Source organism: Melitaea cinxia, chromosome 3 (genome assembly GCF_905220565.1).
Source record: "Melitaea cinxia chromosome 3, ilMelCinx1.1, whole genome shotgun sequence".
NCBI lineage: Eukaryota > Metazoa > Arthropoda > Insecta > Lepidoptera > Nymphalidae > Melitaea > Melitaea cinxia.
This window is the reverse complement of record NC_059396.1, coordinates 10,758,857-10,786,735: the sequence shown is the minus strand read 5'-3', so window position 1 is coordinate 10,786,735 and position 27,879 is coordinate 10,758,857. Positions and strand designations below refer to the sequence as shown.

Here is a 27,879-nt window from a genome sequence, read left to right as displayed (position 1 = left end):
ATGTTTTATCCACGTATTCGGGAGAAAAGTGTAAGTTTAGTAGTTCTCAGCTGGACTTGCCTAGCTGTATTGTGCGCTGCGTCTACAGCACCTTGCGACAAGACCCGTAGAGTTTTCACCGAACCAAGTGGAATAATTACTGATGGCCCCACTAACTCTAACTATACGCAAGTATGTGAATGGCAAAAGTTAGTATTCACTTAGTTATAAAGTACTTATAGCTTTAAGTATATTTGCTCTCTTCTTCCTAGGATTCACATTGTGAGTGGCTTATTAAGGCAGCTAATAAAAGTCAGTACATAACATTGAGTTTCCTTCGTATGGGCACTGAATGTTCCTATGACTATGTATTTGTATATGACGGCGATTCATTCGATGCTCCGTTATTGGGAAGTTTCAGTGGAAAAACAGAGCCACAAAATGTTACTGCTTCTAGTGGATATGTAAGTAGCAATCTAAATAAGTACAACTTAATATTTGTACTTTTGATTCTAACTTGATTATTCTCTTTTTAGATGTTAATATTACTTTATAGTGATACAAACTATGTGTTAGATGGTTTCCGAGCGACGTATGCTATTCACAATTGTCCAAACAATTGCACTGGACGAGGTTTATGTATGTCCAATAAGTGCTTTTGTGTGGGTACCTGGGGGGGGCCAGATTGCAGTGTAGAATTATGTCCTAATGGATGCTCTGGAAATGGACAATGTAAAGGTGATAGATGCCTTTGTAAAAAGGGGTAAGTTGTGTGTTGTTGTTATATTTTTATTTTTACATTATTAAATTAACTGTCAATAAAGTTTATTAATTATTATAATATTCATTCTAAATAATTTTTTATTCACCCACTTTCTTAATATTCTCAGTTCTAGCTGATAGCATTTAATAAATTTCATTTTAAGTCAATAATGAAAAGATGCGTTTCTGTATTTAGAATAATATTTTAAAGTATAGTAAGGCAAGTCTTCCAGTATATCCTTTTTAAAATATTTTTATAAAACAATGAGAGACAATGATTTTGATAGACAAGAATAGAATAGAAAAAAAAAATGGTGCTTTTACTATTCTTCTTATGATCCTTTCTATGAACATACAGATACTATAACATTTTATTTTGAATTTTTTTTTTCAATTGAATCTTTCACATGAATAGCGAAGTGTTAAATTATTTCAAAACGTGATATGCAATGCAGCCTGTATTATCCCATTGCTAGACATAGGCCTCTTTTCCCATCCAGGTTCAGAGCTTAATCCACCACACTGTTCAAATGCCGGTTGGTGGATATATTCCCTACTATGGGTAACGTCTCTCTAACGTCTATCTATGAGGTATACATGATAACAACCATGATAATGACCGTCAGTGTTTAGACGCCGCCGACACGGCACACCCATCATTAATCAGCCTTGTCAAAATATGATAAAGTGATGGAAGTTTTTAAGTTACATTTTATGACTTTCTTGCTCAATTGCTTTTATGATTCTTCACCATTACACATTATTTGTATCAATAATTTGAAGCTTTTACTCATTGTAATAAAAATAATTATTTGTTACAGATATTCTGGCGAATCATGTTCCCTAAAAACTAATGACAAAGAAGGCAATAGCTGGCACTGGATATCTCACACAGAAAGTGGCATGACAAAAAGAGCTGCTCATTCGGCTGTTTATGTTAACCAAACAGACTCTCTATATGTATTTGGAGGATATGATCTGAATAGAGTTTTAGGTTTATTAGAGATTTATAAGTAAGTTTACAAGTATACAGCAGAGTTCATTCAAAAAAAACATTTGATTTTCTATTAAACTGTTCAATCTCGAACATATCATTGTTAAAAAACATAGCTTTTTTATTATTAATTAATTATTTTTAAAAAACTATATAAGGTGCATGGTAAGAAAAAAATATGAGGATTGAAATCATGTGAAACAACTAAACAGCAGTTACGCTGAGTGTGATGCTTTACAGTCTTTTTAGCTGTAGCATAGCTATAATAGTAACAGTCAATTTACTTATATGAATAGCAAGCATCAGAGTAGGTTTTGATTTCAGAATTTTATTAATTTAATCAATTATAATTTGCTTCATTTAACAGAACAATATAATTTTTAAATATCACTATAATGAAGAGTAAACTTTAGTCCCCAGTCGGAGATGACACACACACTGATTTTTAACATAGCAACTAGGCTTAAGTGCATTTAAGATACATTATTATCTAAGAAATCGCTTATAATATAACTAGCAATGTCTATTAGAGATGAACGACCTTCAATTACTCTTAATAGAATAAATATATCTGTACGATTACTCTATTGACTTATCTACTTTAAAATCTTTATCTTTTCCTATACAATATTGTTAGTTATTATTTCTGTCAATTGTGAGATAAAGCTATTATAATAATTATCGCAAGATATTATTATTGCTTCCTTGTTGTACGTTTAACGTGCTTGTTTAACAGATTTTCTACTAGTCAATGGTATGACGAAAACGGAAAAGTCTTAAGACGCTACCCTACCAATGAAGAAATTGATAAATCCTTACTAACTTTATTTACTAAGGTAAATAGTTTTTATTAACACCTTATATTGTAGAATTTATTATTCTCTTTTCATTTTCAAAGTGCTAATTATATAAAGTGCATATTTTATACAACTGTTTAAACATAATAGTAACTGAATAAATTAGGATATTTTTTAATAATTATTGTAACAATAAAACTATAACAGAAAATATTTTGTTCATTTGTTTTAATATCTATTGTTATTCTAGGGAAACATTGATGGAAGTTGGCAGATAGGCAATCGGAGTTCTCTTTTTAATTTGCTATTGACATCATTTTCAAACCATGACAAAACCACTTTACCTCTAATGTACTCGCCCACATCCACCCCCTACTCTGAAAGCTACTTACAATTTACTGATCGGCCTGAATTTCTTAGCTCGAATGCTAAAAGTAATTACTCTAAACCTGAACCGAGGTATGGGCACTCGGCATGTGCTTATAAAAACGGTTTTATATTGTACGGCGGTAAGCTGTCAGACGGAAGTCTCTCCTCCGAGTTGTGGTACTATGATGCTGTAATTAATGTGTGGACGCTTAGAGCTGCAAATTCTACATTCATTCCACCTGGCTTGACGCGTCATACGCTAACTGCCGTCAAGGATGAACTGTATGTGTTTGGAGGAAGTACAGTGGACGGCGAATTTTCGTCAAGGTCAGTCTTGTTTTGACATATTGTATGTAGATAAATGATGATGAAGTATAATATATATTTTTTAAATCCACGTTGAGAAAAAAAGTTTTATAGAATGTACTTTTTTTGCATTGCATTTGATTATAAGTATTAAATTAAACGGTAGGAAAAGTATTACATAACACAAGTTATTCTTATACACTTTAAATTGTTATATAGCGAAGTCTAGTGTCAGTAAATAAATATGCAATTTGCTTGTCTCATCTCAGAGTCATGTCTAAAAGGTGAGTAACTAATTTCATTACAATTAAATTCTCTTTTTCGATCGTAAATCGTAACATAAGAAGTATTTTTATTGTCTTAAACATTGTATGTGTTAAACATGTATACAATAAAATTATCGCTAGTATTGTTATCTTCATCAATTGATGCGATGAGCATAATAGTATCTCTTTATTCTGGACTTTATTGTTTCCAGCTATTATTGTCATGGTCTCTTTTCCCAATAACGCTTCTCCCCTTTGCATAATTATAGGTCAGACCATTGTTTCATGTCCTGCTTCAAGTTCTATAATGATCATACTAACTTATTTTGTATATTTTTAGTCTGTACAAAATAAAGTTGAGCGAGAATGGCGGTGAGACGTGGGAAAAGGTGCAGGTGCGCGGTGGCAAGGAGCTGGACGTGCGCGTGGTGGCGCACACGGCGGTGCACCACGCGCCCTCTAACTCCATCCTCGTGTACGGCGGGGTGGTGGCCAGCGTCGCCAGGTACCACACACTTGTGTGTTAGATTAATAATTATTTAAATTATGGTAAAAGCAAAAATTTAAAACTATATTGATCTTATGACTTCTCAGAATCCCGTTACGAATTTCTATGATTCTTAAGTCTAATATCTATATATACTTTTTTTTTTAAATAGACTGGAAGAGTATGAAAATAAACAACAAGATTGTACTAAAGATTTACTTTTTTTGCTAGTTTCTTAGTAGTCTAGTCTCTGACTTAACAACATGAATAAAATTATAAGAAACAAGCGAAATAAATCCGTTGTTAGTTGTTGTCCACCTTACTTTATGATTCATAGTGTGTAAAAACTTTGTAGTGTTCTATTTTGAATTTTTATGTTTTGTTTAACCGTCTAGACATGAATCAAATTCTTTTACTTGATGACTTTCGTCTTGCTCATATTAATTTTAAGGGCAACTTAATTTAAAATACTGGTAAGGTCGATAAGCATTTTATTGAGGTCTTCCAGAGTCTCCGCTATCACGTCTATGTCATGGGCAAACCGAAAGTAGGTGATGTACGCGCCATTGATATTAATGCCATATTCGTTTCAATCCAGAAATTAAAAAGCGTCTTCTAAGTAAAGTGCTTCGGGCGGATAACATCCCCTAGTCACACTTCGTCGAACTGCCTCGTGGTCTGATTTTTTTATTAAAATTGACATTGTGACGTTTTCGTACAAACACTTCAAAACTTGGACAAACCGGTAGTTGATCCATCTCTGCAATACAACACAGCCCAGGTTTCCACCGAATTAAAAGCTTTCTCGTCCACAAACGCTAAGCAAAGTGTCCGGTACTCCTCAGTTTGCTTTTTTTTGTTTTATTTGTAGTCTGTGGTACTAAAGCACATACGAAAGTTTCCTCGTTTGGAAGTTCGAAAACAATTTATAAAAAACACTCAGCACCGAAATTGGTCTATATATCTTCAGAAATGTATTGTCGCCCTTTTTGAAAAACAACTACCATGCGTCTGTGCAGAGCCTTCGCGTAATGCCCTCAAGAATGTCGGAATTGAATAATTGACGAAGCATTTTTAATATCGGTAATTCTTCAGAAGTTACGCGGTGATTCCGTCATCGCCTGTTAGAGTCATGAGCCTTGTTATTTTTAAGCTGTTTAAAACCCATCCTAATCTCATGTAGACAGCCGTCCTGGATATCTTTTGTATAGTAACCGGTCAATTTGGTTTAAGGGTTATTCTCCAAATGCCCCACCGGTTTGATTTGTAGTATATAACTGTCCATAGAACTTCTTGACCTCCCCTAATATCTCTGGTTCAGACGAAACGAGACGACTTTGACCGAACTTTGACCCATAGACAGATAGATCTCTTGCCAATATTTATTTAATAATTGCACTTAATAGTATATTTTATATGTTGGTTATTAAAAATACGTAGGGCTTGTTTTAGTGCTTTAGAGATGCAGTTTCATCCTTTGTCATTGTCCTTAAGCCTGAGAGTTTGATCATATTTTTTTTTTGTTTTTGTGTGTAGTGGGCTCACCAACCTGTTGCTTAACTCGTCCACAGTATCGCAATTAGCTTAACAATCGCGGGGTATTGCAGTTCTAGCCAAATATTTTGGTGTTCTGGATGTAATAAACTAGGTAGGTCAGACCGTAGGCTTAATCAGTATGGACAGTATGGACCTTTCTAGCTTTATATTTATACTCAATGTATCTGTAACCAGACGGTCACCACTGCCGGTTTTAACCTTATTAATCACAGAGACATCATTGAATGTACGCCACTTGGTTAACATAATGAGGTTAATCTCATTTCTCGTGGAGCCATAGGGACTCAATCAAGTCCTTTCGTTGTGGCTACTTTTTGAAGAAGGAGTTAATCTTGAACATCCCCTCTCCATGTAGTCCGCTAATATTTGACCCCTGTGGTTTTTTTGCTCATTGCCAAACTGTCCCACTTTCGTCGCTGAACTACTTACTTGCTACTGCTCTGCGTTGAAACCCCCCATCACAAGTCTGTAGTATGTCCTAAAGTTTTGACTGACTGTTGATATATTCACACCCTTTTCGGGCTGTGTCGATGTTGGTGCGTAAAGCTGTATAACCTGCAACAAATACCGTTTGTTAATTTTGATTATATGGTACGATAGGGCTCGACATGCTCTCGACTAGTACAACGTTGTATACGAAGAACGTGTGTGGTCGAAGAACCCGACACCACCCTGGGACTGACGGTCGCTCTTACGGTAGTAAAACAAGTTATCAGATTTGAGGATCGACGTGTCGTCCACCTTTCTATGGACCTTAGATAATCCTACAACATCGCGGTGTAACTTGCCCACTGCTTCTTTCAAATCGATGATATTTTCATCCGTTCTCAGTGTGTGTGCATTTTAGATAGCTAGGTCCAGTCGTCGGGGTTGGCAACGGAATCTTTTCCGGAGATTCTTAACACCTGGCCCGCTAACACCTGGCCCGCTAATACCGTATCCGCTGCCTAAGCCAGGAATAGCGGAGCCACCGGGGACTGGGGACTTTGGTTTATTGGTGTGTCTCATACAATGTTTCTGCTCAATAACGACCAAGTGAGCAAGCGAGTTGGTCAACGCAGTGCTAGGTTGGTTGCGCTGGTTTTGCTGCTGCCCGGCACCAGCCTGTGTTCTTACTCAGCCAAGTTATGAGAATGGTTATTCCGCCATCCATCGGTCGCCAAAGCCTCGTTAGTTAGCAGGTAGGGGCCACCCGTTCGCGGGCAAGTAAGAAGGTGGTAATGCGCTTCCTTAGTCAGGGAATGGGGGCTTGTTGTCTTGACACTAAAATATCTCATAAAAATGTTTCTTTAATAAATTCAAAAAATAAATACATGATAACGTGTGTCTGTAAGTATACATGTTGCAGTCAGAACTCTTAACCAGTCAAAAGTACTATTGACTAGCGAAATCAGTCAAAAGTACTTTTGACTGGACAAGTTGGTCAAAAGTGGTTTTGACTGAAAATTATTGGTTATTAGTACTTTTGACTGCAAATTCGCGGTTAAAAATACTTTTGACTGACGCTGTCCGTCAAAAGTATTTTTAACTTCAAAAAAGCGTCAGTCAAAAGCACTATTAACTCGTTAGATGTGAATAAATTTAGTCAAATGATCCTGATAAACCATAATAAATTTATGCCCACGATCTTCTTGCGACTGCATGTCAATCAGATCGACTTGGCAGCGGCTGTTCATTTCAGTGTGCAGGATCGGTTTCTAAACCTGACCCATCCTTTTCTTGCTTTTCTTCCTTTGGCATACTTCGCACATTGATAAATATATATTAATCATTTCTTTTGTAATATTAGCGTACTTTTTTGCCGTTTCATTCTTAAGTCTGTCGCGACCACCATGCCCTATAGAAATATGAGCAGCATCAATAATGTCGTAGATTTCCTCAGCCGGCAAAAATATTTGACAGGTTCTGTGTTTGTAATTAATTTTTTTTATACCACAAACTTCAATGTGTTAAAGCGTTGTAGTCTACTGTACTGTAATGGTGTTTCCTTTTCATTAAATTTTGCTTCTTCCACATCCATTACAAACTTTTTAAATTTTTCTTTTGTCATCACATTGAAATGACTATCTTTCATATCTTCCATCGCTAAAATTCTTTGAAAAACGCCTTCTTTCTTTTCGTAGTCACTCATTTTTCTTCTAATATCAGCACGTTCTCCACTAATAATGAGTAATATAAAACCACTTTTGACGGAATCATTTAGTCAAAAGTACTTTTAACCAGCTCCATTGGGCAAAAGTACTTTTAACTGCTATTTTAGTCAAAAGTATTATTGACTAAAGCAAACGGTCAAAAGTACTTCTGACTGATTTTGCTAGTCAATAGTGCTTTTGACTGGTTAAGAGTTTTGACTGCAACATACATATCATTTAATTTTTTATATTTGTCTATAACTTCGTGAAATTAATGCATTAATGCACTCAAAAAATAAAACATTTTAATTTGACAAAATACTTGACCGTGACATCATCAGTGTGAATCATTCTTAAGTAATTTCTGTTATCTTAAAATGTCTGATTTGAAAAACATTATGTTTATTATTGTATTTATTTATTTTAATTTTATTGTACAAAATATATACATAGATAGGATCTTAGAGATAGTATGGTCGTGTATACTACACGTATCGGCGGCTTTTGGTTAAACTAGCCAATTCTTTCAGACAATACAATTTTTTCGCGCTTTAGCCTATAATATTCCACTACTGGGCATAGGCCTCTTTCCCCATGTTAGGGAAGGATCAAAGCTTAATCCATCACACTGCTCCAATGCAGGTTGGCGGATATATTCCCTACTATGAGTAACGATCGCTATCAGGTGTAGATGATAACAACCGGGACCGACGGCTGAACGTGCTCTCCGAGGCACGGTGGGGAGACCCACAAGGACTGCACAAACACTCAGACCACGGCAAACACCTGTATGGCCAATACAAATGTTTGTCATGTGCGGGGATCGAACCCGCAACATTTTTCCGCATTTCTCATTATTTGATTTAATAAATTAAAATAATTAAACTTATCATAGGTTTTCCAAGCTCTCTGATCGGATGTTCGCCTTCGACCTAGACTACAGGCACTGGAGCGAGATCCACTATCCTCGAGCTCACTTGCGCGATACCTACGTTCCGCGCGAGCGAGCCTTCCACACGGCGACCGTCATCGGTAATTAGTAACCGCTTTTATTAACAACCAAATTTCGTGTAAACGAGTGCAATTTGTATGCGTGACTCGACAGATTATTTTGATTGTGTTTTGTAAGATGAATAAAAGTATTTTAGAATTTTTAGTTATTAAATGTATAGCACGACTGAGTTGCACATATATTTGGGCAGACTTTTATTTTAAGATATTATGCTTACGTAAAAATTCTTAAATTTAGGATATACCCGACGCGATTTAGCTTGCAGCTCATGTGCATATAGTCATCGTCACACTAAACCTAATAGTTACTTTCAGGCAACTATTTGGTAGTGTTTGGCGGATACTCTCATAGACACAATAGGGAAGAAATCTGCTATGACGGACAGATGTATTTATATCACCTCGGGTGTCATTCGTGGATACCACTGGATGTTTTGGGTAAAACTCGCAAGTTTTATCCGAAGAAGCAAGGAGTATTCGCCCACGCCGCCGCGCTCAAACCGCCTTCTACTCTACTCATTGCCGGAGGTTACCACGGCAATGTTAATGGTAAATACTATAATTTTTAAAGTATTCCTAAATAACTATTATTTGTATATGTACATTGAACGGACTATTCAATATTAAAATAATTTTTCAATTCGAACGAGTATTTCTTCGGATATGCTCTAGATGTCAACAGACTCTTCAGCTTCTTTCATTCATTTTTCAGCAAATAGTAACATCTTTCCTACTCTTATACAAAAGGTGCTTTACACATAATACGCTAATGAATTGTAAATATATCGCTAAATACTTTTTTAAACTATTACGATATCAAATATGTAATTTTACATTTACTAGAACCCAATTTTCAAGTGTGTAGACATTGAAAAAATATATTTATCCGTTAAAGAGATTATCTTATAATACGTGTAATGATTTATTGCCCATAAACTTTGTTCATAACTAATCGTTCAAGAAATACTATTATCTATAATATAAAAATGAGTCGCTGAATGTGTTGCTAAGCGCAAAACTCGAGAACGGTTGGACCGATTTCGCTAATTCTTTTTTTAAAATATTCCTTGAAGTACGAGGATGGTTCTTACGGAGAGAAAAATTCTAAAAAAAAAAAAAAAAAAATTTCCTGAAAAAGTCTAAAAACAACAACAACAAACACACTCCCATACAAAAGATTTGTGATAATACTTAAAAGTCAATTTGAACTTTAATACCATACGATAAAGTTTGTGTTAGGCGATACGAAGTTCGCCGGGTCAGCTAGTTACTGATAGTTTCTTATTCTCTTCTGAGATTAATGTTTGAAAAAATAAATTTTAACTTACACTGTAAAGGGTTTAGATAAAATACTTAAAAAATAAAATATAAAGGATAGATATTAATTTAATATTCACATAAAATCCTTACTTAAGATATAAAAACAAATAAGGAATGTAGAGGTCGTTCCAAGGTTGTCGTCTATATTACAAAGTCATGTGACTTTATGTAACGTGTAAACTTATCTACATAATTATACACGAATATGAATTCGATGAAAACGAGAAACATTTAATTTTATCTAATTTCTGATGTAAAATTAAAAAGAAATATAGAAACTTAATGTCGATAAATATATGTGTTAAGTTACGAATTAAAATTTTATTGTTATGTTAATACATTCACATGTCACGTATTCATTTTCGCTATTGACAAAAACACTCATTATTTTAAATAAGGGTTTGTACATAACGGTGTGGAATGATCTAGTCACAATTAATAATAACTAAAATAGGGTCGCCCCTTCCTATGCCTAGGATGTTGTAAAAGGGTAACTAAAGGCAACCAAAACCGTATAACACCTTTGCAGCTTCCTCGGAGAGTGTGAGTGCACTCAATAATCACTTGGATGGAGGTCAATAAATATATTCTATAAATAAATAATTCGAATCGCCCTCAGTATTAAGGTAATGCTTTTTAACTAATTTTTTGAACGTTGGGAGTGATTTGGCTTCTTTTATATATAATGGTAAATTATTCCATAGCTTAATTGCTCGAATGGTGAAAGACTGACTGAAAATCTTTGTGAGATCTTAGGGAAGAAAAGGTCCCCAAGAAATACAAATTTATCTTTTAAATAACACGGAGCCTTAGAGTCAAACACACACAGTACAGAAGAGACAATGCATGGTTCGGTTTCGTTGGTTTCCGGTTGCGGTGGTTTCGGCGAGAACGTATTGGAAGCCACTTGAGCTTGGAACGAAATTCAGAAACATGGTCATATTTGCGAAGGCACAATATAAACCCTAGGCCTATTAAGTTGGTCCTCTGTTAGATTAATATAGCTTATCATGTGGCTACATTTAAATTTCATCGAGATCTGATTGCAACTTTTGGATTAATCTTTGATAATGCGTATTTAATTGACTATTTTTTCGTCTACCTACGTTGTATTACTTGTCGATATAATTGAAGTCGGTTTTTTTTCGTTTGCCTGCAAACACAATTATTATTTATACATCTAATTTATAAGGGGGGGGGGATTAAGGGGGTTCATAACATATATGGCAAAACAACGTTTGGGAGGTTTTAACAAAAAAGTTATTGTTCAGTGCGCAGAGTCATAAAAATCTAAAATAAAAGTAGCCTTAGTAATCCTGCTACATCAGCTATCTGCCAGTGAAAGTTCCGTAAAAATCGGTCCAGCCGTTCCAGATATTAGCCGAAACAAACAGAGAGACAGACCAAAATTCTAAAAATGTTATTTTGGTATAAGTTTTTGGTATAAGTAATAAGCAGTTATTTTAATATTATAAACAAACACTCCAATTTTATTTATTTCTATACACTAGCTGGCCTGGCCAACTTCGTATCGCCTATTTTTTTTTTTTTTTTGTGAATATAATAATTATTTATATCGAAATAAAATATAGCCTATCTTTCAAGTTGGATCAAACTGCACACGGTATGCAAATTTGATTAAAATCAGTTAAGTAGTTTAGGAATCCATCGCGATCAATTATTGAGTTATTCAAACAGTAATTTACTTGATTATATATAAATTATTAATTTATAAAACTAAATTTAATATGGATCGACTTCCTGTCTTTATATATATCACTGGTTGACAAAGGCCTCCTCCAACTATCACTATTTCTCTCTATCGTTAGCTACTCTTGACCAAGTACAACCTGCTACGGCTTTGATTTCATCAGTCCGTCGCACAGTGTGTCGAGTAGAACAAGCTAGGTGGACAAAATTATTTTTCGCCACTTTTGTGTAGTACTGCCTTGATATATTAATATAATGACTGTTTCGGAGTGATGATATATTAAAAACAAAAAAAAAGACGAAAATATAAAAATATATATTTTATTATTTTTCCCTTATCTAAATCTTAAAAACTAATGGCAACATACACTAAAATAATCTTAGCTGACCTTAAATACTCTTATGATTAAAATATATACAAAAAGAAGAAACTTAAATATATATTTATATAAACATTATAATGTATATATACATTGAAAAATAGATATAAAAATTAAAAAAAAAAGGTACAAATTATAATAAATTTATTTACAAATATAAAAATTAATCGGAATCTTCAGAGGAATCCTCTAATAAATAATCATCCTCATTTGACGTTAATGAGGCAGACCTAGTCCGTGGCTTAGAAGTGCTGGGAGATACTAAAAGTTTTAATACCTCAGGACATAACTTATTTGATTTCTTTTTAGGAATCTCTCGGAGGCTATTAATCAAAGGGTCAGATGTTATTATCAACATGTTCAATAGGTCTCTATTCGTGGAAATACGTGACCGTTTCCTGGTATGATGTTCCCGAAACCTACGGAAATCTTTGTTCCGTGCTTCCTGGGCTTCTTCTGATAGCTGCCCAATTGGAAGCAAAGCAGCTTTAATAACCTCAGTACTGTGGATCAGTATCTTGTGTACTGTGGCCGGCATATTGTACCAAGAATAGAGACTGAGATACAGCCTTCTGGTTTCTAGACAATAATTGTTGAACTCAACTAAATTTATCTCGAAACCAAAAGACAATGTCCTCAAAAGAACATCAAAATGTTTGATGATATTAACATCTAATCCCGTGATCTGAGCACTCAACTCGGGATTCCCAAAAAACCGACGAGCTGTGTTTCCATCATTCGTGGACCCGAATCCTGGCTTTGTTTTGTCTACAATTAGTCCCATTTCACTTATAAATTTACGTTTTATATCTTCTGAGCGCAACTTCACACTAGTCTTATCTTCGTTGCTTCTAGCTTGCCATTTTTTTATATCGAGCTTATAACTTATGTGCAGCAAGCATTCGAAACAACGAATCCAAGCATGAAGTGTTGACAAACCAAAGCCAAAATGTTCTTGTTTGCTGTCAAAATTCCTGTTATCGTCATTCATCATTTTTGGTGTAGCACCACATATGTAACATTTTTGTGACGAATGTGTTTCAGTCAAGGCATTACATACCTTCCCATCCGTCATTGTCAACAAAAGTTCATGCTTAACAGAGATTTGAGAATCAGCAAAGTTAATGACTGTAGGAAACAGATGGTCAATGTCTCCTAACAGTACGTTGGTTTCTCTTACAGTTAATTCAGTCGTCTCCTTAGCGAATATGAATTTAATTGGGCGACAATAGATGGTGGATGATGGCCGAGGATTTTGCCAAATAATATTGTGACCATCATGCAATCTAAGGGGCACTAATGAAAAAACAAATAGAAATTCGTCAGTATCTTCGTCGTTCTCAAATCTCTGTTTGTAGGTACTATGACCAGAACTTCCATCACCTCCCCATTTGCTCACAAGTGTAAATGACGAATTAGTTGGGAGCACACTGTTTATGACTTCACTCTGAGCTTCTATTAAGCGCTGAACAGTTTTATTTAATAATGCTTGTATATTAATTTCAGCACGAGTTTCTGTCACAACAATGTGCTCCTCTGGAGGATAACAGGCTTGTTTTGACTTACGTAAACTATAGTATGATGGAAACACATGATGTCCTGCCTTCATAGACCACTTCCTTGTCTGCTTATATGAATGTGTTGTTGATTTAGCATCAATATAGTAGGCTAACGCCTCATTGCAACTCAACTTTCTTGACTCCACTGGTTTGCGATATTTAATTAAATTAATATTTTCAGTGCTTTCACCGATGTCTCTTATCACATTAGCAACGTTTCTTTGCCCAGTAGAGCGCACAGCTACTTCTGCAGCCGTCACCAATTCACCGACACTTCGCGAATGTACGAGATCCTCAACTCTACGTTTCTTCGTCTTAAATGATGAATCCTCAAAGTCTTTTCGAGGCCTTCCGGCTGGACTCACATCTTGAAATGATGTAGACGGTCTTGGCTGGATAGTGCGTATGCTAAACTCTATGTCCTCAGCATTTATCCAACTTTCATTTGAATTTAAAAATCGCTCCATTGACTTTCCTGCGGCCAACCATTTGGCAGCAATTTTGTTCGAGAAACTGGCTATTTTTATTTTTATTTCTCTCTGACAGTCTTCGGAGATATCACCAAAGTTAAATCTTTGTGAAATAAATTCAAAAAGACGCGAGTTTCTTTCATCTTTCGTGTGCTTCAGCCACTCTTCAAAAAAATCCTTTCTTGAAACAGACTGGACCTTTTCTGAAAAAAAATTAAAAAAAATATGTTGTACTCTAGTGTGCTGACTAAAATAAACTACACTATAAAGATAAAGGTTAGTCGTATAATATATCTAAAATTTAGCCCGGAAACAAGCGGGAACATGCCTCTCCGGATCGTTTAAAGTTAGAAAACAAAGAAAAAATAATGCAAAATTTTCATTATTTTTCAAAAAATTATATAGCATAAATGTAGACGATATTGAACTTAATTTATACGAAAGAATATAGTACTTACCCTCGAAAATAAAATCCATCACAACAAACTTCTACAAAATTAAAAGCAATCACAAAAACGTATTAACGAAAGTATAGCGAGAATGCGACTGACTTATGTAATGCACTTGAACTTACGGCTTACTACGAATTCCAACCCCTATGACTCATCACTCTGGAATTTTAAATCAAAAAAAATACTGGAATCGTGTGATTTGGAGTGTCTTTATTATTATTTCAATGTTATTTCCTAGAAATCGTGTCATGAATTTTGTCCACCTAGCTTAGCTAAACGACACACCGTGCGTCGTCTAAAAGGTCTTCCCCGTTTTCTCGTTCTGTCATTTAAGAACCAATTCATTAGTAATGAATCATTACTAAGTTTGAAAATTTTTCACTTCCTCTGAATCATCCCACTTCCACTTAAGCTATTTTATTGTTCTTATAACGTTCTTTGTTCTTGATTGTCCAGCAGTGAACTGCAATAGGCTTAACTGACCGACTTTTTTTAAGTTGAGTAATGGAATAATTTATTATATTTATTTTCGTGAACATCACACAGAAACGTTGAATTCCCTGTTTTTGGTTCATGATCTTTGATTGCAATGGTTTCTACGGTTCTTTTGAGCAAAAACACAGTTAATCACATAATTTAGCACTGAATGTGTGACTGTTGTGTGTATCAGTTTGACGACTAGGACCGGAAAGTTCTGGTTTATATATTATTATATAAAGAATTTTCGTGATCGGATTAGAATTTGCGAAGATTACCCCCTACAAACAAACAAAGTGAGAAACTTTACCTGTATAATATTAGTAGGTATAGATAATACGTGAGGCCGGGGTAAAAATAATAACGTTTAGTTTGTATAAAATAAAAATTAAATGACTTTTTTCCATATTATATTTAGAAATGTTATGTAGACCATTAGGTATCCTAAAAATCATCCAAATGTTAATTAGTCTATCACGCAAAAAATTTTTGCTACATACATATTTGTTAAGATGGATTTAGATATGCCTGCTTTTTTTTCGTATGGAAACAAACTACCACTATTTTATTCATCATCTTTGTTTTATTTTTAGTATGTATCGTTAAGTGGCCACACTTATACGTATTATATTAAAAGTAAAAGCATAAGTCCTGTTTAGACGGACACATGTTTTATCAACATTTAGTAATTAACAACATAAATTGACAGCATTTTAAATACTTTCAGGTGATTTATTAGCATACGTAGTGCCGAGTTGGCACGCTGGCATCATTAATAAGGACCCTGAATCATCGTGCCCGAAACATCGCACGCAGCCCGAATGTCTTGCCGATCCGGAGTGTGGGTGGTGCTCGGCTGACGAGGTAAATATTTTATACATTTCTTCACTAGAAATTAAATTTGATACAATTATAATTAAGGTTAGATGATTTTAAATAAAACAAAATTAATTGTGTACAAAATTACAAATTATTAAATTTGATTTCTGCAAGTTCTCATTCATTAATGATCAATTCATTGATTATCAGATATACGGTTCTTATAAAATTATATTTACTTTTTATCTTTTTTTTAGCTTTGCTACGGAAGAACAATAGGATCGAACTGTACCACAAATTTGCAATCAATACGTTGCTTAGGTATCTGTCCAGCGCTTGGTGACTGTCATTCTTGCCTCATTCACGGACCAGAATTAAGAAAAAATAGTTCTCGCACTCCGCTCACTTCAGTTAGCACCAAATTAGGTCTATATCAATGTAGTTGGTGCGTCCAAAATGCCAGGTGCCATCACAAAGACGGTAAGTGAATCAATTATACAATCTATCACATATTTCAAAGGTAATATAAGGCATAATTTACAATGCTAATTTCAGATAACTATGGTGTGTGTGGTGAAGATACCCCTTCTGAAAATCCTGGTTGGTGGGGCACGACGGGTACAGAAGTAACGAATCCAGATGAATGTAAAATATTAGACAAACGACCGGGGCTTACATTTCTCAGATATCAACAGCCAGCAGATTGGAATCATCCAGATGGTGTGTCTGTCGTAAATGCGACGACTGTCGACTGGGGCACAGGGGGTGGCAGCACTCACATATTCACTGGAGCCAGTGAAGCGCGGCTTCGCGGATGGCTACATATACCTCAATATTGGAACGGCACAGGAGAAACATTACATATGTGTGCTGGATACTCCAACTTATCCCTTAACTTAGGAGATAGTACAGACCCCGTTGCAAATTTGACAGCTCAACCTTCCGCGTGTGCACCTATCGACTGGCCAACTTTACGACCCGGCCGCCTCGCAATCGATATGCACGCCAATGACTCCCTTCGTACCGGGCTTTATCCTTCCCATCATCACGCTAAAATGGAACTACTTCACAATAAATCTCAAGAAAGTGCTAAGGTATTTATTTAATTAATAATTCTTTTATAAATGATATGAAATTAAAGTACGTAGTGCAGTACGATACCTTTTATTTTCAGGTATTCACATTTGAATTTTTAGAGCCCTACTCGGGAGGTCAATGCTCGAACTACGACAACTGCCTCCTCTGTTTGTCGGACGCGGCGTGCGGGTGGTGCGAGCTGACGGACCGCTGCGAGCTGAGGGTCGTCGACGAGAAGGCGACGTGCGCCGTCGACGGCGAGTGGCGCTACCTCACGCTGCTGCCCGCCGCCTGCCCCAACTGCTCCAACTACATCAGCTGCGAGCGCTGCGTGGCCGGGGACCACTGCGAGTGGTGGGCGGACGAGGCGCGCTGCGCGCGGCGCGGGCGGGCGGGCGGCGCCGTGCGGGCGGGCGGCGCCTGCCCCGCGCCCTGCCGCCTGCGCCGCGACTGTGAGCACTGCCTCGACGAGCGCGGCCGCTGCGTGTGGTGCGAGGCCACGCGCCAGTGCTTCAGCTTCAGCGTCTACACCAGCGAGTACCAGTTCGGCCTGTGCCGCGAGTGGCTCGACCGCGCCTCGACGCCCGCCGACGACGCGCCCCGGAAGTCCGGCCAGTGCAAGTCCTGCCGGGCGCACGCGCAGTGCTCGGCGTGTTTGCGCAGCATGGGCTGCGGCTGGTGCCACTCGCACGAAAATCCGATTAACGGAATGTGTACGGAGGGAGATTTTACTCGTTCGCACGTAGATTGCGCTTCCCTCTTAAACGTCACTTCCGCGGACGCGGGCTGGGCGTATGCGCAGTGTCCCGACGTCGACGAGTGCGGGCTGAGATTGCACGACTGTCACGAAAACGCCGTCTGTAACAACACGCACGGGTCGTACACTTGCAAATGTAAACAGGGATACATAGGCGACGGAAAGAAAAGCTGCATGCGCACTTGTTATAATAACTGCGTTCACGGTTACTGTTTGGGTGCTCCTCAGTACAAATGTCATTGTGACTTGGGTTGGACGGGAGCCGATTGTTCGATTAACTGTGGATGTCACAATCATTCTACGTGTAGAACGGGTGTGGGGCGATGTGACGAATGTCAAGACTGGACGGAAGGTGAATTTTGTGAATCCTGTAAGCCCGGTAGTCACGGTAACGCGACCGCAGGCCAAGGATGTCGCCGTTGCGACTGTAATGATCACGGCGATGAAACCCGAGGTGTGTGTGATGTTGCTACCGGTGAATGTATTTGTAAAGATAATACTGAGGGACAGAACTGCGAACGCTGTAAACCTAAATTTTACGGAGATCCCCGTCACGGTGGGAGATGTTATTATCAGTGTGAACCCAGAGGAATGTTAAACGCCTCTCAAACCGAAGGTATAGGTTCATATAAAACGGATCCTGATATTAAAAGTATTGGCCCCGCTAAAGAATGCTTATGGATAATATCAGCTGAAGATGTTAAAGACCCAATAATACAATTCACAGTAAATTCGTCAACGTTCAACGTGCCATGTGACCAAAACGCAGTTTATGTATATGATGGTTTGGGTGGTGTGCCAGATTTAGGGAATAATCAGCAGAGTCAACTATTAGGTGTTTTTTGTAACGGAGCCTCCTCAGGAGTTGTAGAAGCTCGCAGTGGTAACTTGACTGTTCATTACAAACAAAGCCAACCTGATCAAGGTTTCGAAGGTGTTTACAATGTCTTAGCCTGCGATGGACACTGTACTTGGCCTAGAATTTGTAAAAATAGACATTGTGTTTGCAGAGATGGTTTTGGTGGTTATGATTGTGGTATAGAAATTTGTCGTAACAATTGTAGTATACACCTTAACGGCGGAGTATGTGATACGAGCTACGGTCGATGTCTTTGTAATGAGGGCTATGGTGGCGATGATTGTTCTCTAAAACTTGACAAATCACAACTTGTTTTTACGGAGCTTTTTAACTCAGATTTTCTTTCTGATGGCTTAGATCATTTGAGAAAAACTTTACCAAGATTCGGTCATAGTTTAGTCGCCGATAGACGAGGTCTGTGGATGTTTGGAGGCTACTCACTGTCACATGGTCCTTTAAATGATATTAGATTTTACGATACCAAAAATAATACTTGGATGCAAGTAAATGTTGATGCCACACCAGATCCTAAAATGCCAGAAGGTCGATATTTTCATGCCGCTGAGATTTATCATTCTAAGCAAAATATTTATATATATGGGGGACTAAGCTTGCAAGAGAAAAGCGGTCAAAATAAAACATTAAGAGACTTTTGGCAATTTAGCTTGAAAGAACGGCGATGGAATCAAATAAAAAGTAAAGAAGAGTCTCCTCCTCCTCTCGCTGGGCATACGTTAACGTTACAAAAATATCAAGATTATGAAAGTTTGGTTCTTGTGGGAGGGTTTTCTTTAGAGGAAGGTTTTATGACAGACATGTGGGAGTTCGATTTGGATAACGATAAATGGATTAAACTTAACTGCGGTGGTTCAAAGCCAGTTGGAATAATCGGCCACAGTACGGTTTATCACGCACCATCTCAAAGTCTATATGTTTTCGGAGGAATACTGTACATTTACAATGGAACTACAATATCAAATAAATTGTTTTCATTTCATTATCCGTCTAAGAATTGGAGTGAATTACCCACTTTTCCCAGTTTAAACGCTCACGACAATTTACCACGAGCGACGTACTTGCATTCGGCTGTTACTACAAATGATTACATGATCGTCTTTGGAGGAAGAACCATACCAGATAAAAGAACTAATAATTTGGTTGCATATGTTTATAGCTGCAATCAATGGGTTAAACTTTCTAAAGGTGTGTGTTTTTTTTTTTTTGATCAAGATCAATGCAAATTTCTTACATTGTTTAAAATGCTACATATTAATTATTATTTTTTTCAGGATCAAATGTTCTCGATCACCCGCCACCCAGAACGATAGCCCATGCAATGGCTATAGACATGGAATCAGAGACCGATTGGAATATTTATATAGTAGGGGGTTGGACTGGAAGTGCTAATTGCCAAGTGACCCGCGTAACTCTGCCCGATGATTTATGTTCGCTATGGAGTTCTAGTAAAATTGAGTGTCGAAGTCATATGGGCTGCAGTTTTTGTAGTACAGGAGATTACACAAAATGTTATTCTGTGGATAAACCTGGCTGTGAGGGTAGCGATAGGATTTCTACAAACGCGGGTGCGGCTTGTGATGCTGATTTGGTAGCGAGGCGTCCATGTGAAAATTTTACTTCGTGTATGTCTTGTTTAGCTGCCTGGCCACTATACCCGGAAGAAAAACCAGCTTGTCGATGGTGTGAAACGTGTGCTGCTGGAATCGGTAAATTAATATAATCTTATAATTTAGGGTAATACTGCACGGTGTGTTATTATTTTTACTGCTTAGTGTGAGATTTTTTTGTCCGTTTTATTCAAATTCGTATAAATTTTCATTGACTTCAACTGATTTGTATAGGATTTTTTAGTTCGACCCTCCCATATATATTTTTTTTCGCTAAAGATTGTATCGTTAATAAGACATCATATCCAAACAAAAACTAGTTCAACTAGCTCAACCTTATCTAAAATGAATTATGTACATTTTTTCAGGTGAATGTGTCCCAACAGACGAATCTTGTATAAGTATAAAGTGTAATGCTGGAACTACGTATATCAGTGATTCAGCCCAGTGTCCTGAATTAAGATGTGTGGCACCAGACTGTGAAAAGTGTGTTTCAAATCAATGTTCTTGGACGCGACTAGTGAATAGGGGAGGTAGGTATTAGACATATTTTAAATATAATGATTAACTTTAAATATATACTAAATTAATTCTACATTTGTATATTTCAGCACAAATTACAAGAATCACAGACGACCCGCTAGAGCTGTACAGCTGGACATGTGCTGCAATAGAAGAACCACGTACAACTTTGCTCGCGCTTTCACTCAAACTTGGACACTCATACTTCGGGCTTACGAAAGAAGAGTGTCCTAGCCGATGCCACCTTTACGACGACTGTCAGTCTTGCCTTAGTTCAGAGGGTGCTGAGGGTGGTTCATCCGAATGTCATTGGGCAAGCTATCTAGGTACTTGCATTTCTCCAGCGTATCAACCCTTGTACTGTGCGGGTGGTGTATGTGGGTTAGTTTTAACGAAGGCTGATAAGAATAAGTGTCCAGCGCCTTGCGGTACCTTTGAGCAATGTACCGAGTGTCTTCATCATTCGCATTGCGGTTGGTGCGCTCTGGAAGGAGCTAATGGAGAAGGCGTGTGTACTGAGGGATCAATAGATTCTCCATTGGAATATTCATCGAAAACCACTTGTGCCGCCGTGTATTCAAACGTTCATCAAACCAGTGGCACAAATGACACGTTCTCCTGGCACTACACTCGCTGTCCACCAGAAAACGAGTGTGAAAATAATCACCATCAATGTAAAGCGGAATCCGAGGTTAGTCAGTTTAATGTAGTTAATATAATTATTATAAATAATTAAAGGAGATGGAAATGATTCCATATATTCTTGGGCCGAAATGTAATGAAATGAAAATAGTATCAATTAATGCATTTAGGCTTATTGATCCCTCGCTGAAAATTATCTATATTTTGACTATCTGAGAGTGGAGTTATTAAACTTTTTGTAAAAGTGAGGTTATGTTACAATGTCTTTAAAAAAACCGATCACAAAGTTCTTGTAGCACTAATGTTTGTTATATTTAGTGAATAATGTTTGAAAACTCGTTAAAAATATTGATATACACTTGAAACTATAAATAAATATCAGGAATGGACTCAGAATGTCAAAGCTGTCAAAGCTTGTCATTAAAAATATGATTTATTTTAAATCAAATCGAAATCGATAATCATTTTAGTTTATCAGATATTACTTGATATTGTTGCTATTAATGTTTCATTACAGCCTATACAGTCCACTACTGGACATAGGCCTCCACAAGTTTACGCCAAAAAATAACGTGAACTCATGTGTTTTGCCCATAGTCACCACGCTGGGCAGGCGGGTTGGTGACCGCAGTACCGCTATTAATGTAACTTTGTTTAAATGCACTTTATTGTTTACAGCTTTAATTGCGCATCTAAATACCTTGAGTTAATTAACTAGTGCAAACATTTTCTTTTTGAATTCTGTAATCGATTATAGTTGAATCGATATCCAAATAATTTGACGAAAACTATCTTTCTCAATTTTCTCCGTTTCTACATTGATATTTTATATTTTAAAATAAAAAAATATGAACAATTTTTTAAGCCACATCTTTACTTATTACATTTTGGCCCAAAAGTCCCCATCTTCTTACGGTATTAGATTGTATTTTTTTTTATTATAGACCTCAAACGTTGGAAACTTTTACTTATTGTCCTTTTTTCTTTCTCATTATTACTTTTGATTACTAAACTTACTGAAGATTATATTATTCGTTTTTATTTGGACAGAATGAAACAGCTTTGGCTTCCATTTTCGCGTTTTCTGTAATTATATTACAAAAAAGCATTATAAATAATTGACATCTTCCTTATGAATAAGTTCGTTAGTAACCAAGGGCGCGGTCGCGCAGGTGTGCCGCGACCTGCCCGAGGGCTACGAGTGCCAGTGCGGCGCGGGCCACCGGCGCGTGGGCGGCGCGTGCGCGGCCGTGTGCTCGCAGGGCTGCGTGCGCGGCGCCTGCGTGCAGCCCGACCGCTGCCGCTGCGACTTCGGCTACGTGGGCGCCAACTGCACCATCCAGTGCCAGTGCAACGGCCACTCGCACTGCGAGGGGCCCGACAAGCTCGACGTCTGCATCGAGTGCCACAACGACACCATGGTGCGTTCACTAGCTACCGTATCGCCCGCGTTCGGGTCGATGCGGCAGGCTAATATGTTACTTGCGACGTTCGAGCGACAGTCCGTATCTCACAACGTACGCCACCGAACTTTGCTTCAAAAGTGACAGCGGACATTCGACAAAATGAAACTCGCGACCGGTAACGACAAAACAATCGATCGAGTAATGATTATGAGCTTAATTTCTGCCAATGGACCCGCCGACGTAACTATAAACGAGTCTTCGGTTCTCACACGACAGGGTAGTCAATGCGAGAGGTGCAAGCCGAACTTCGTGGGCGACCCGACGGACAACGGGCAGTGCATCCCGTGCTCGGTGTTCTGCCACGGGCACACGGCGGCGTGCAGCGGCGAGGAGGGCGCGGAGGGCGCGGAGGACGAGCCGTTCCGCGAGCCGGCGCGCGCGCGCTGCCTGCGCTGCGCCAACCACACGGACGGGCCGCGCTGCGAGCGCTGCCTCGAGGGCTACTTCCGCGGCTCCGACGACTTCCGCGACCCCTGCCGCCCGTGCGTATACGTATTGCCTGCGCGGGCTTATTGTACCTCGCTTATTGAACTAGTCATTGTTTTACTTTAAACTTCTGAAAATACACTTATCGTCTGGTCGCGTTAAGAAAACGGTGGCTTATCATCACTACTAACGAGTAGTACACTTGGGTCTCAATCAAACCATTAATATTCTTCCAAAATTTATATTACACTGTAATTATGATTATTATAAATGCTTATTTTCACTGTTTGAACCCATATTGCTATTACGTACGTTTATTCATTGACTTATGTTTGTGTATTTTTATGTTTGTTTTGTGTGTATATATATATTTATGTATGTATGTTTATGTATATGTATGTACTAGCGACCCGCTCCGGCTTCGCGCGGATATAAAATATAATTATAGCCTATGTCATTCACTGAAAAAATGATTAAAATTGATCCAGTAGTTTTGATTTATTCATTACTGCCCGTGGCCCGCACGCGTTAACTTTAGAGTAAAAGCCGGCCGGAACCGCCGCAAACGCTACGTACCGCAATTTTTAAATCTGTAATATCTTCGAAAATATTCATTTAAATCATATGCTGTAAAGGGCCACATAGGTCTATATTAAATCAACAATGTATTTAAGCTATTTGATAAGATAAGGATTAATGCTGTATTGGTTAAAATCGCTTTGAAAATTCGCCATTATTTGTCGTAAAAAGTAAATGACAAAATAAATGTTATTGTGGGATATCCATAAGAGATAGACATATACCATAGCGGAGTTTTCTGTAGACCTTTTCAATGTATACAATACTTAGTACATTATTTTGATAGAGCTCGTAGGGTTCCTGCGTTTGCAATGTGAGCGGAAAAAATGTAATTATTTACGACATCACATTAGAAACCTCAAAAATAACAGTATTTCTCCACTATTTAATGGATGTTATTATACATATAAACCTTCCTCTTCAATCGCTCTATCTATTAAAAAAAACCGCATCAAAATCCGTTGCGTAGTGTTAAAGATTTAAGCATACATAGGGACATAGGGACAGAGAAAGCGACTTTGTTTTATACTATGTAGTGCATGTATGTATGTAGGAATTTAAATATGTATTTTGATTAAACTTTACCGTTTCGCAAGCTTGTTACACTGCTAGCTTCTTTCTGTTGGGTAATCTGGAAGAGATCGCTATTTAGTAATAAGATCGCCCATTGCACTACATGTATCTAATATTAAGGTTTGCTATGTATACTATCTTTAGTTGCAATAAAGTGGTATATTATTATTATTAATTAATTAATAAAGTGATTATTTTGAAATGTAATAAAATCGTCAGAATTATCGTCGACTTACTATTTAAAAAAAAATACTGTTTCACGAGTATAACTTCCGTTAAAGTTATCCATTATTTACTAATTTGGCGTTATTCACAGTATTTTTTCAATTTCTAGTTCTGCTATAGTCATTATTGGTCCATTTTTATTTTTACGAATAACTGTTGTCTTAAAATTGAACGGTGAGCAACTTCCGAGAGTATACCATTGTACGGCGACAGGTGCGAGTGCCACGGGCACGGTGACACGTGCGACCCGGTGACGGGCGAGAAGTGCAACTGCGGCAACAACACGGAGAGCGACGCCTCGTGCCAGGCCTCCGTCTCCAGCAAGAACTCGGCGCAGGAGTGCTGGCGCTCCCAGTGCGTCAAGTGCCGCGACCTCTACATGGGCGACCCGCGCAACGGCCACCAGTGCTACAAGACCATCAACATCGAGAACAAGCTCTGCTTCGACGGGAAGTCCATAGGTGAGTCAAGTGATAAGCTTATGTTTCATTGCAATCCTTGAAGAATCGTTCATAGGGATACGCTTGAAGTCAGATGGTAAAACTTAGTCAAATTAACGGTTACCTACTGTTGGGATACCAAACGTGTTATTTGGTATTTTAGTTGTATGATACAAACTTTTAAATGGTATTTGCTTTTAGTCTATTTTTTACATATTTAGTATTATATTATTTTATTTATATATTATATTATATTATATTTATTTATTTTTATTATATATTTTTTACATATTTATTATTAACGAATTGTGGTGTATTCAGTTTCTTTTTTATTAATTTCATGGTGAAACGTGCAGTAAATGATTTTTCTTAATTTCAGACGAATGCAAAATTAAACCTCGTCCTCTATATCCTGGACAAACTGTCTTTGTAGCCGTCAACCCCCGATTCATGAACGTAGATATACGAGTAATAGTCGATGTGACGCAGGGTGCTGTCGATTTGTACATGAGCCCCAACGACAGTTCCTTTGTCGTTTCTGTAAATTCGAGCACAGGCGCTCATGCTGTAGAACTCGATCCCACTTATTACAAACACGAGCCTTTCCGGAAAATGCCATCATTCGACGATCACGTACCGGATAAACTTGGAAAAGTGACGTGGTATTATGACAAGACAGAATACGTTCTTGCCGATTTTACGGCTAAGAACTTAGCTACGTACGTGACAGTGGATAAGAGAAATGTTTTGCTTCGCGTTAAGAATCTCCGTAACCGCCTCGTCCTGACCTTACCTCAGAACGTTCACGACTTGGCACGCACGAAGTTTTATATTATCATCCGAGCGGCAAACTCTGAAGACGGCTTAGCGAGCTTCGGCGTGACTTTCTTCCGCCAGGACCAGTTGCACATAGATTTGTTCGTGTTTTTCTCAGTTTTCTTCTCCTGTTTTTTCCTATTCCTGGCGGCGTGTGTCGTGGCGTGGAAGGCGAAGCAAGCTGCCGACGTTCGTAGAGCGAGAAGGAGACATGTCGTAGAGGTGAGTTTCATCTACTTCATTTTGTACTCTTACCAACCAAAACACAAAATAATGCTTACATGACATTATACTTTACAATAATTAAAAAAAGCCTCAAGTATTATATGCAGTAAAACATCAGTCGTATATTTAATCTTAACGAGTCCGTACCGAAAGGCTTCTAGCACGACTTAAGCTCTGCCGCTCTTCGTCATTCGTTCGTCACCTAAACCTTTGGAACGGGACGTCGGATTGTAGAAAGTAAAAAAAGAGCTTTTCATTTGCATAACAGAATTAAATCTAATTTTGCGCGATCGAGCTGCACGGGGCAGGATCGTGCGAGATCGTTTAGCGAGTCGATCGCTCGCGGCTAGTGTGCGTGGTGTGCGCAGATGCTGCACATGGCGAAGCGGCCGTTCGCGGCGGTGCGCGTGGTGCTGGGCGGCGGCGCGTGGGGCCGGCGGCGGCGCGCCGAGCTGCGGCCCGTCGCCATCGAGCCCACCGCCGACGGCCGCGCCGCCGTCACCTCGCTGCTCGTGCGGTGAGCGCGCGCCACTCTCACGGGGCCGCGAGCCGCGTTTTATTTTACCATTTGTACTACCGGTTATAATTCTGCCGAAAGTTTCTTTTTGTATGCAGAAGAGGGGTCGGCACCGTATCTTCTTTTTTATTTCACTAAGTCTGAAACAAACGTACAGTCCACCCGATGGTGAGCGGTTACCGTAGCTTTATAGACGCCTGCGACACCAGAAGCATCACTAGCGCGTCGTCGACCCTCCCCAGAATCTTTTGCCACCTTACTCACCGAAAACAGGAACGCAACAAAACTTGAGAACCATATTTTTTAACTTTTCTACAAGGTCGAGGTGAGTAAGTACTGCTCCAGATTTTAAGTAGAATATTTTTTGCTGCTTTACCTCGATTAAATACATAACGGCGATACTCTGCCATTCTGTTAATGTAGCATTTTTAGAATTTATTCCAAAACGTTCAGATTAGTGAAGATAATGTATATGATATGTAAGAGAATATAATGTATGAATGAACGAAATATACTTTATTGTATACCAAGAATTTACAAAACTTAGAAGGATCGGAGGTTAATCCTCCACGATGCTTCACTGCAGGTCTGCGGATACATAACGAGAAAACGATCCTTACATTAGTAACGATCGTTCAAGTGTACGATAACCACCGGGAACGACAGCTTAACGTGCTCTGCGAGGTACGCTCGGGACAGACATTCAAACTAGAAAGAAATATTTGTACAAAAAGTCCAGAGAACGTTATATAGAGAGTAAGACGCTTAGTATATAACCAGGCACATTAACAATAGCCATGCTAAAGCGGCCCTCCCCGCAGCCTGCCCGGCGGGGCGCGCGCGCCCGTGCGCATGGCGCTGGCGTCGGCGCTGGTGCTGGTGTCGCGCGCGCCGCCCGCGCGCCTGCGCCCGCGCCGCGCGCTCTCCTAGCGCGCGCCGGCCCGCTCGCTGGCTCTCGTGCGCACCGACACCTTATTGGTAACCATAGACTAACTTATTATGGGAGGAATAGAGTCATCAGCTTTATCGCCGATCAGCGCCATCTCGTGAAGCCGGAAGAAATTACATTTTTCTATATCTATAACTACACTACCTGTACGTGCCTGTACATACGTCTTTTATGATTTAGTTTTTATTGTAATATTTTAAACTAAAATAGGCATAACTAAAACAACACATCTAACTACTTTAATATTTATTTACGTTTAATATAAATTATAAAACAGGTACATTTAAAAAAAAGGGGAATTTTTACCAGTTCATTTATGTAATCAATAACTTAC

The 27,879-nt window shown here is 38.3% G+C and overlaps 1 protein-coding gene across 1 annotated transcript; it reads left to right on the top strand.

Moving 5' to 3' along the window:
• LOC123669789 (multiple epidermal growth factor-like domains protein 8) lies at positions 1 to 27,526 on the top strand. Its single transcript, XM_045603380.1, has 22 exons — positions 1 to 171; positions 252 to 443; positions 516 to 742; positions 1,563 to 1,754; positions 2,472 to 2,571; positions 2,783 to 3,228; positions 3,814 to 3,978; positions 8,545 to 8,681; positions 8,976 to 9,209; positions 15,756 to 15,892; positions 16,105 to 16,327; positions 16,403 to 16,941; positions 17,022 to 19,743; positions 19,830 to 20,264; positions 20,534 to 20,698; positions 20,777 to 21,378; positions 22,502 to 22,750; positions 23,012 to 23,277; positions 24,812 to 25,059; positions 25,418 to 26,076; positions 26,448 to 26,596; positions 27,418 to 27,526. Exons 1-22 carry the CDS (start codon positions 1 to 3, stop codon positions 27,524 to 27,526), a joined length of 8,367 nt encoding a protein of 2,788 aa, XP_045459336.1.
• The last annotated feature ends 353 nt before the right edge of the window (positions 27,527 to 27,879 follow it).

Excerpts from the sequence above, each read along its gene's own strand:
- LOC123669789 (XM_045603380.1), top strand. The coding sequence starts at position 1 with ATGTTTTATCCACGTATTCGGGAGAAAAGTGTAAGTTTAGTAGTTCTC. Across the intron at positions 16,328-16,402 it reads CAGGTGCCATCACAAAGACG|ATAACTATGGTGTGTGTGGT; the intron begins GTAAGTGAATCA and ends TGCTAATTTCAG. Across the intron at positions 20,265-20,533 it reads AACGTGTGCTGCTGGAATCG|GTGAATGTGTCCCAACAGAC; the intron begins GTAAATTAATAT and ends ACATTTTTTCAG.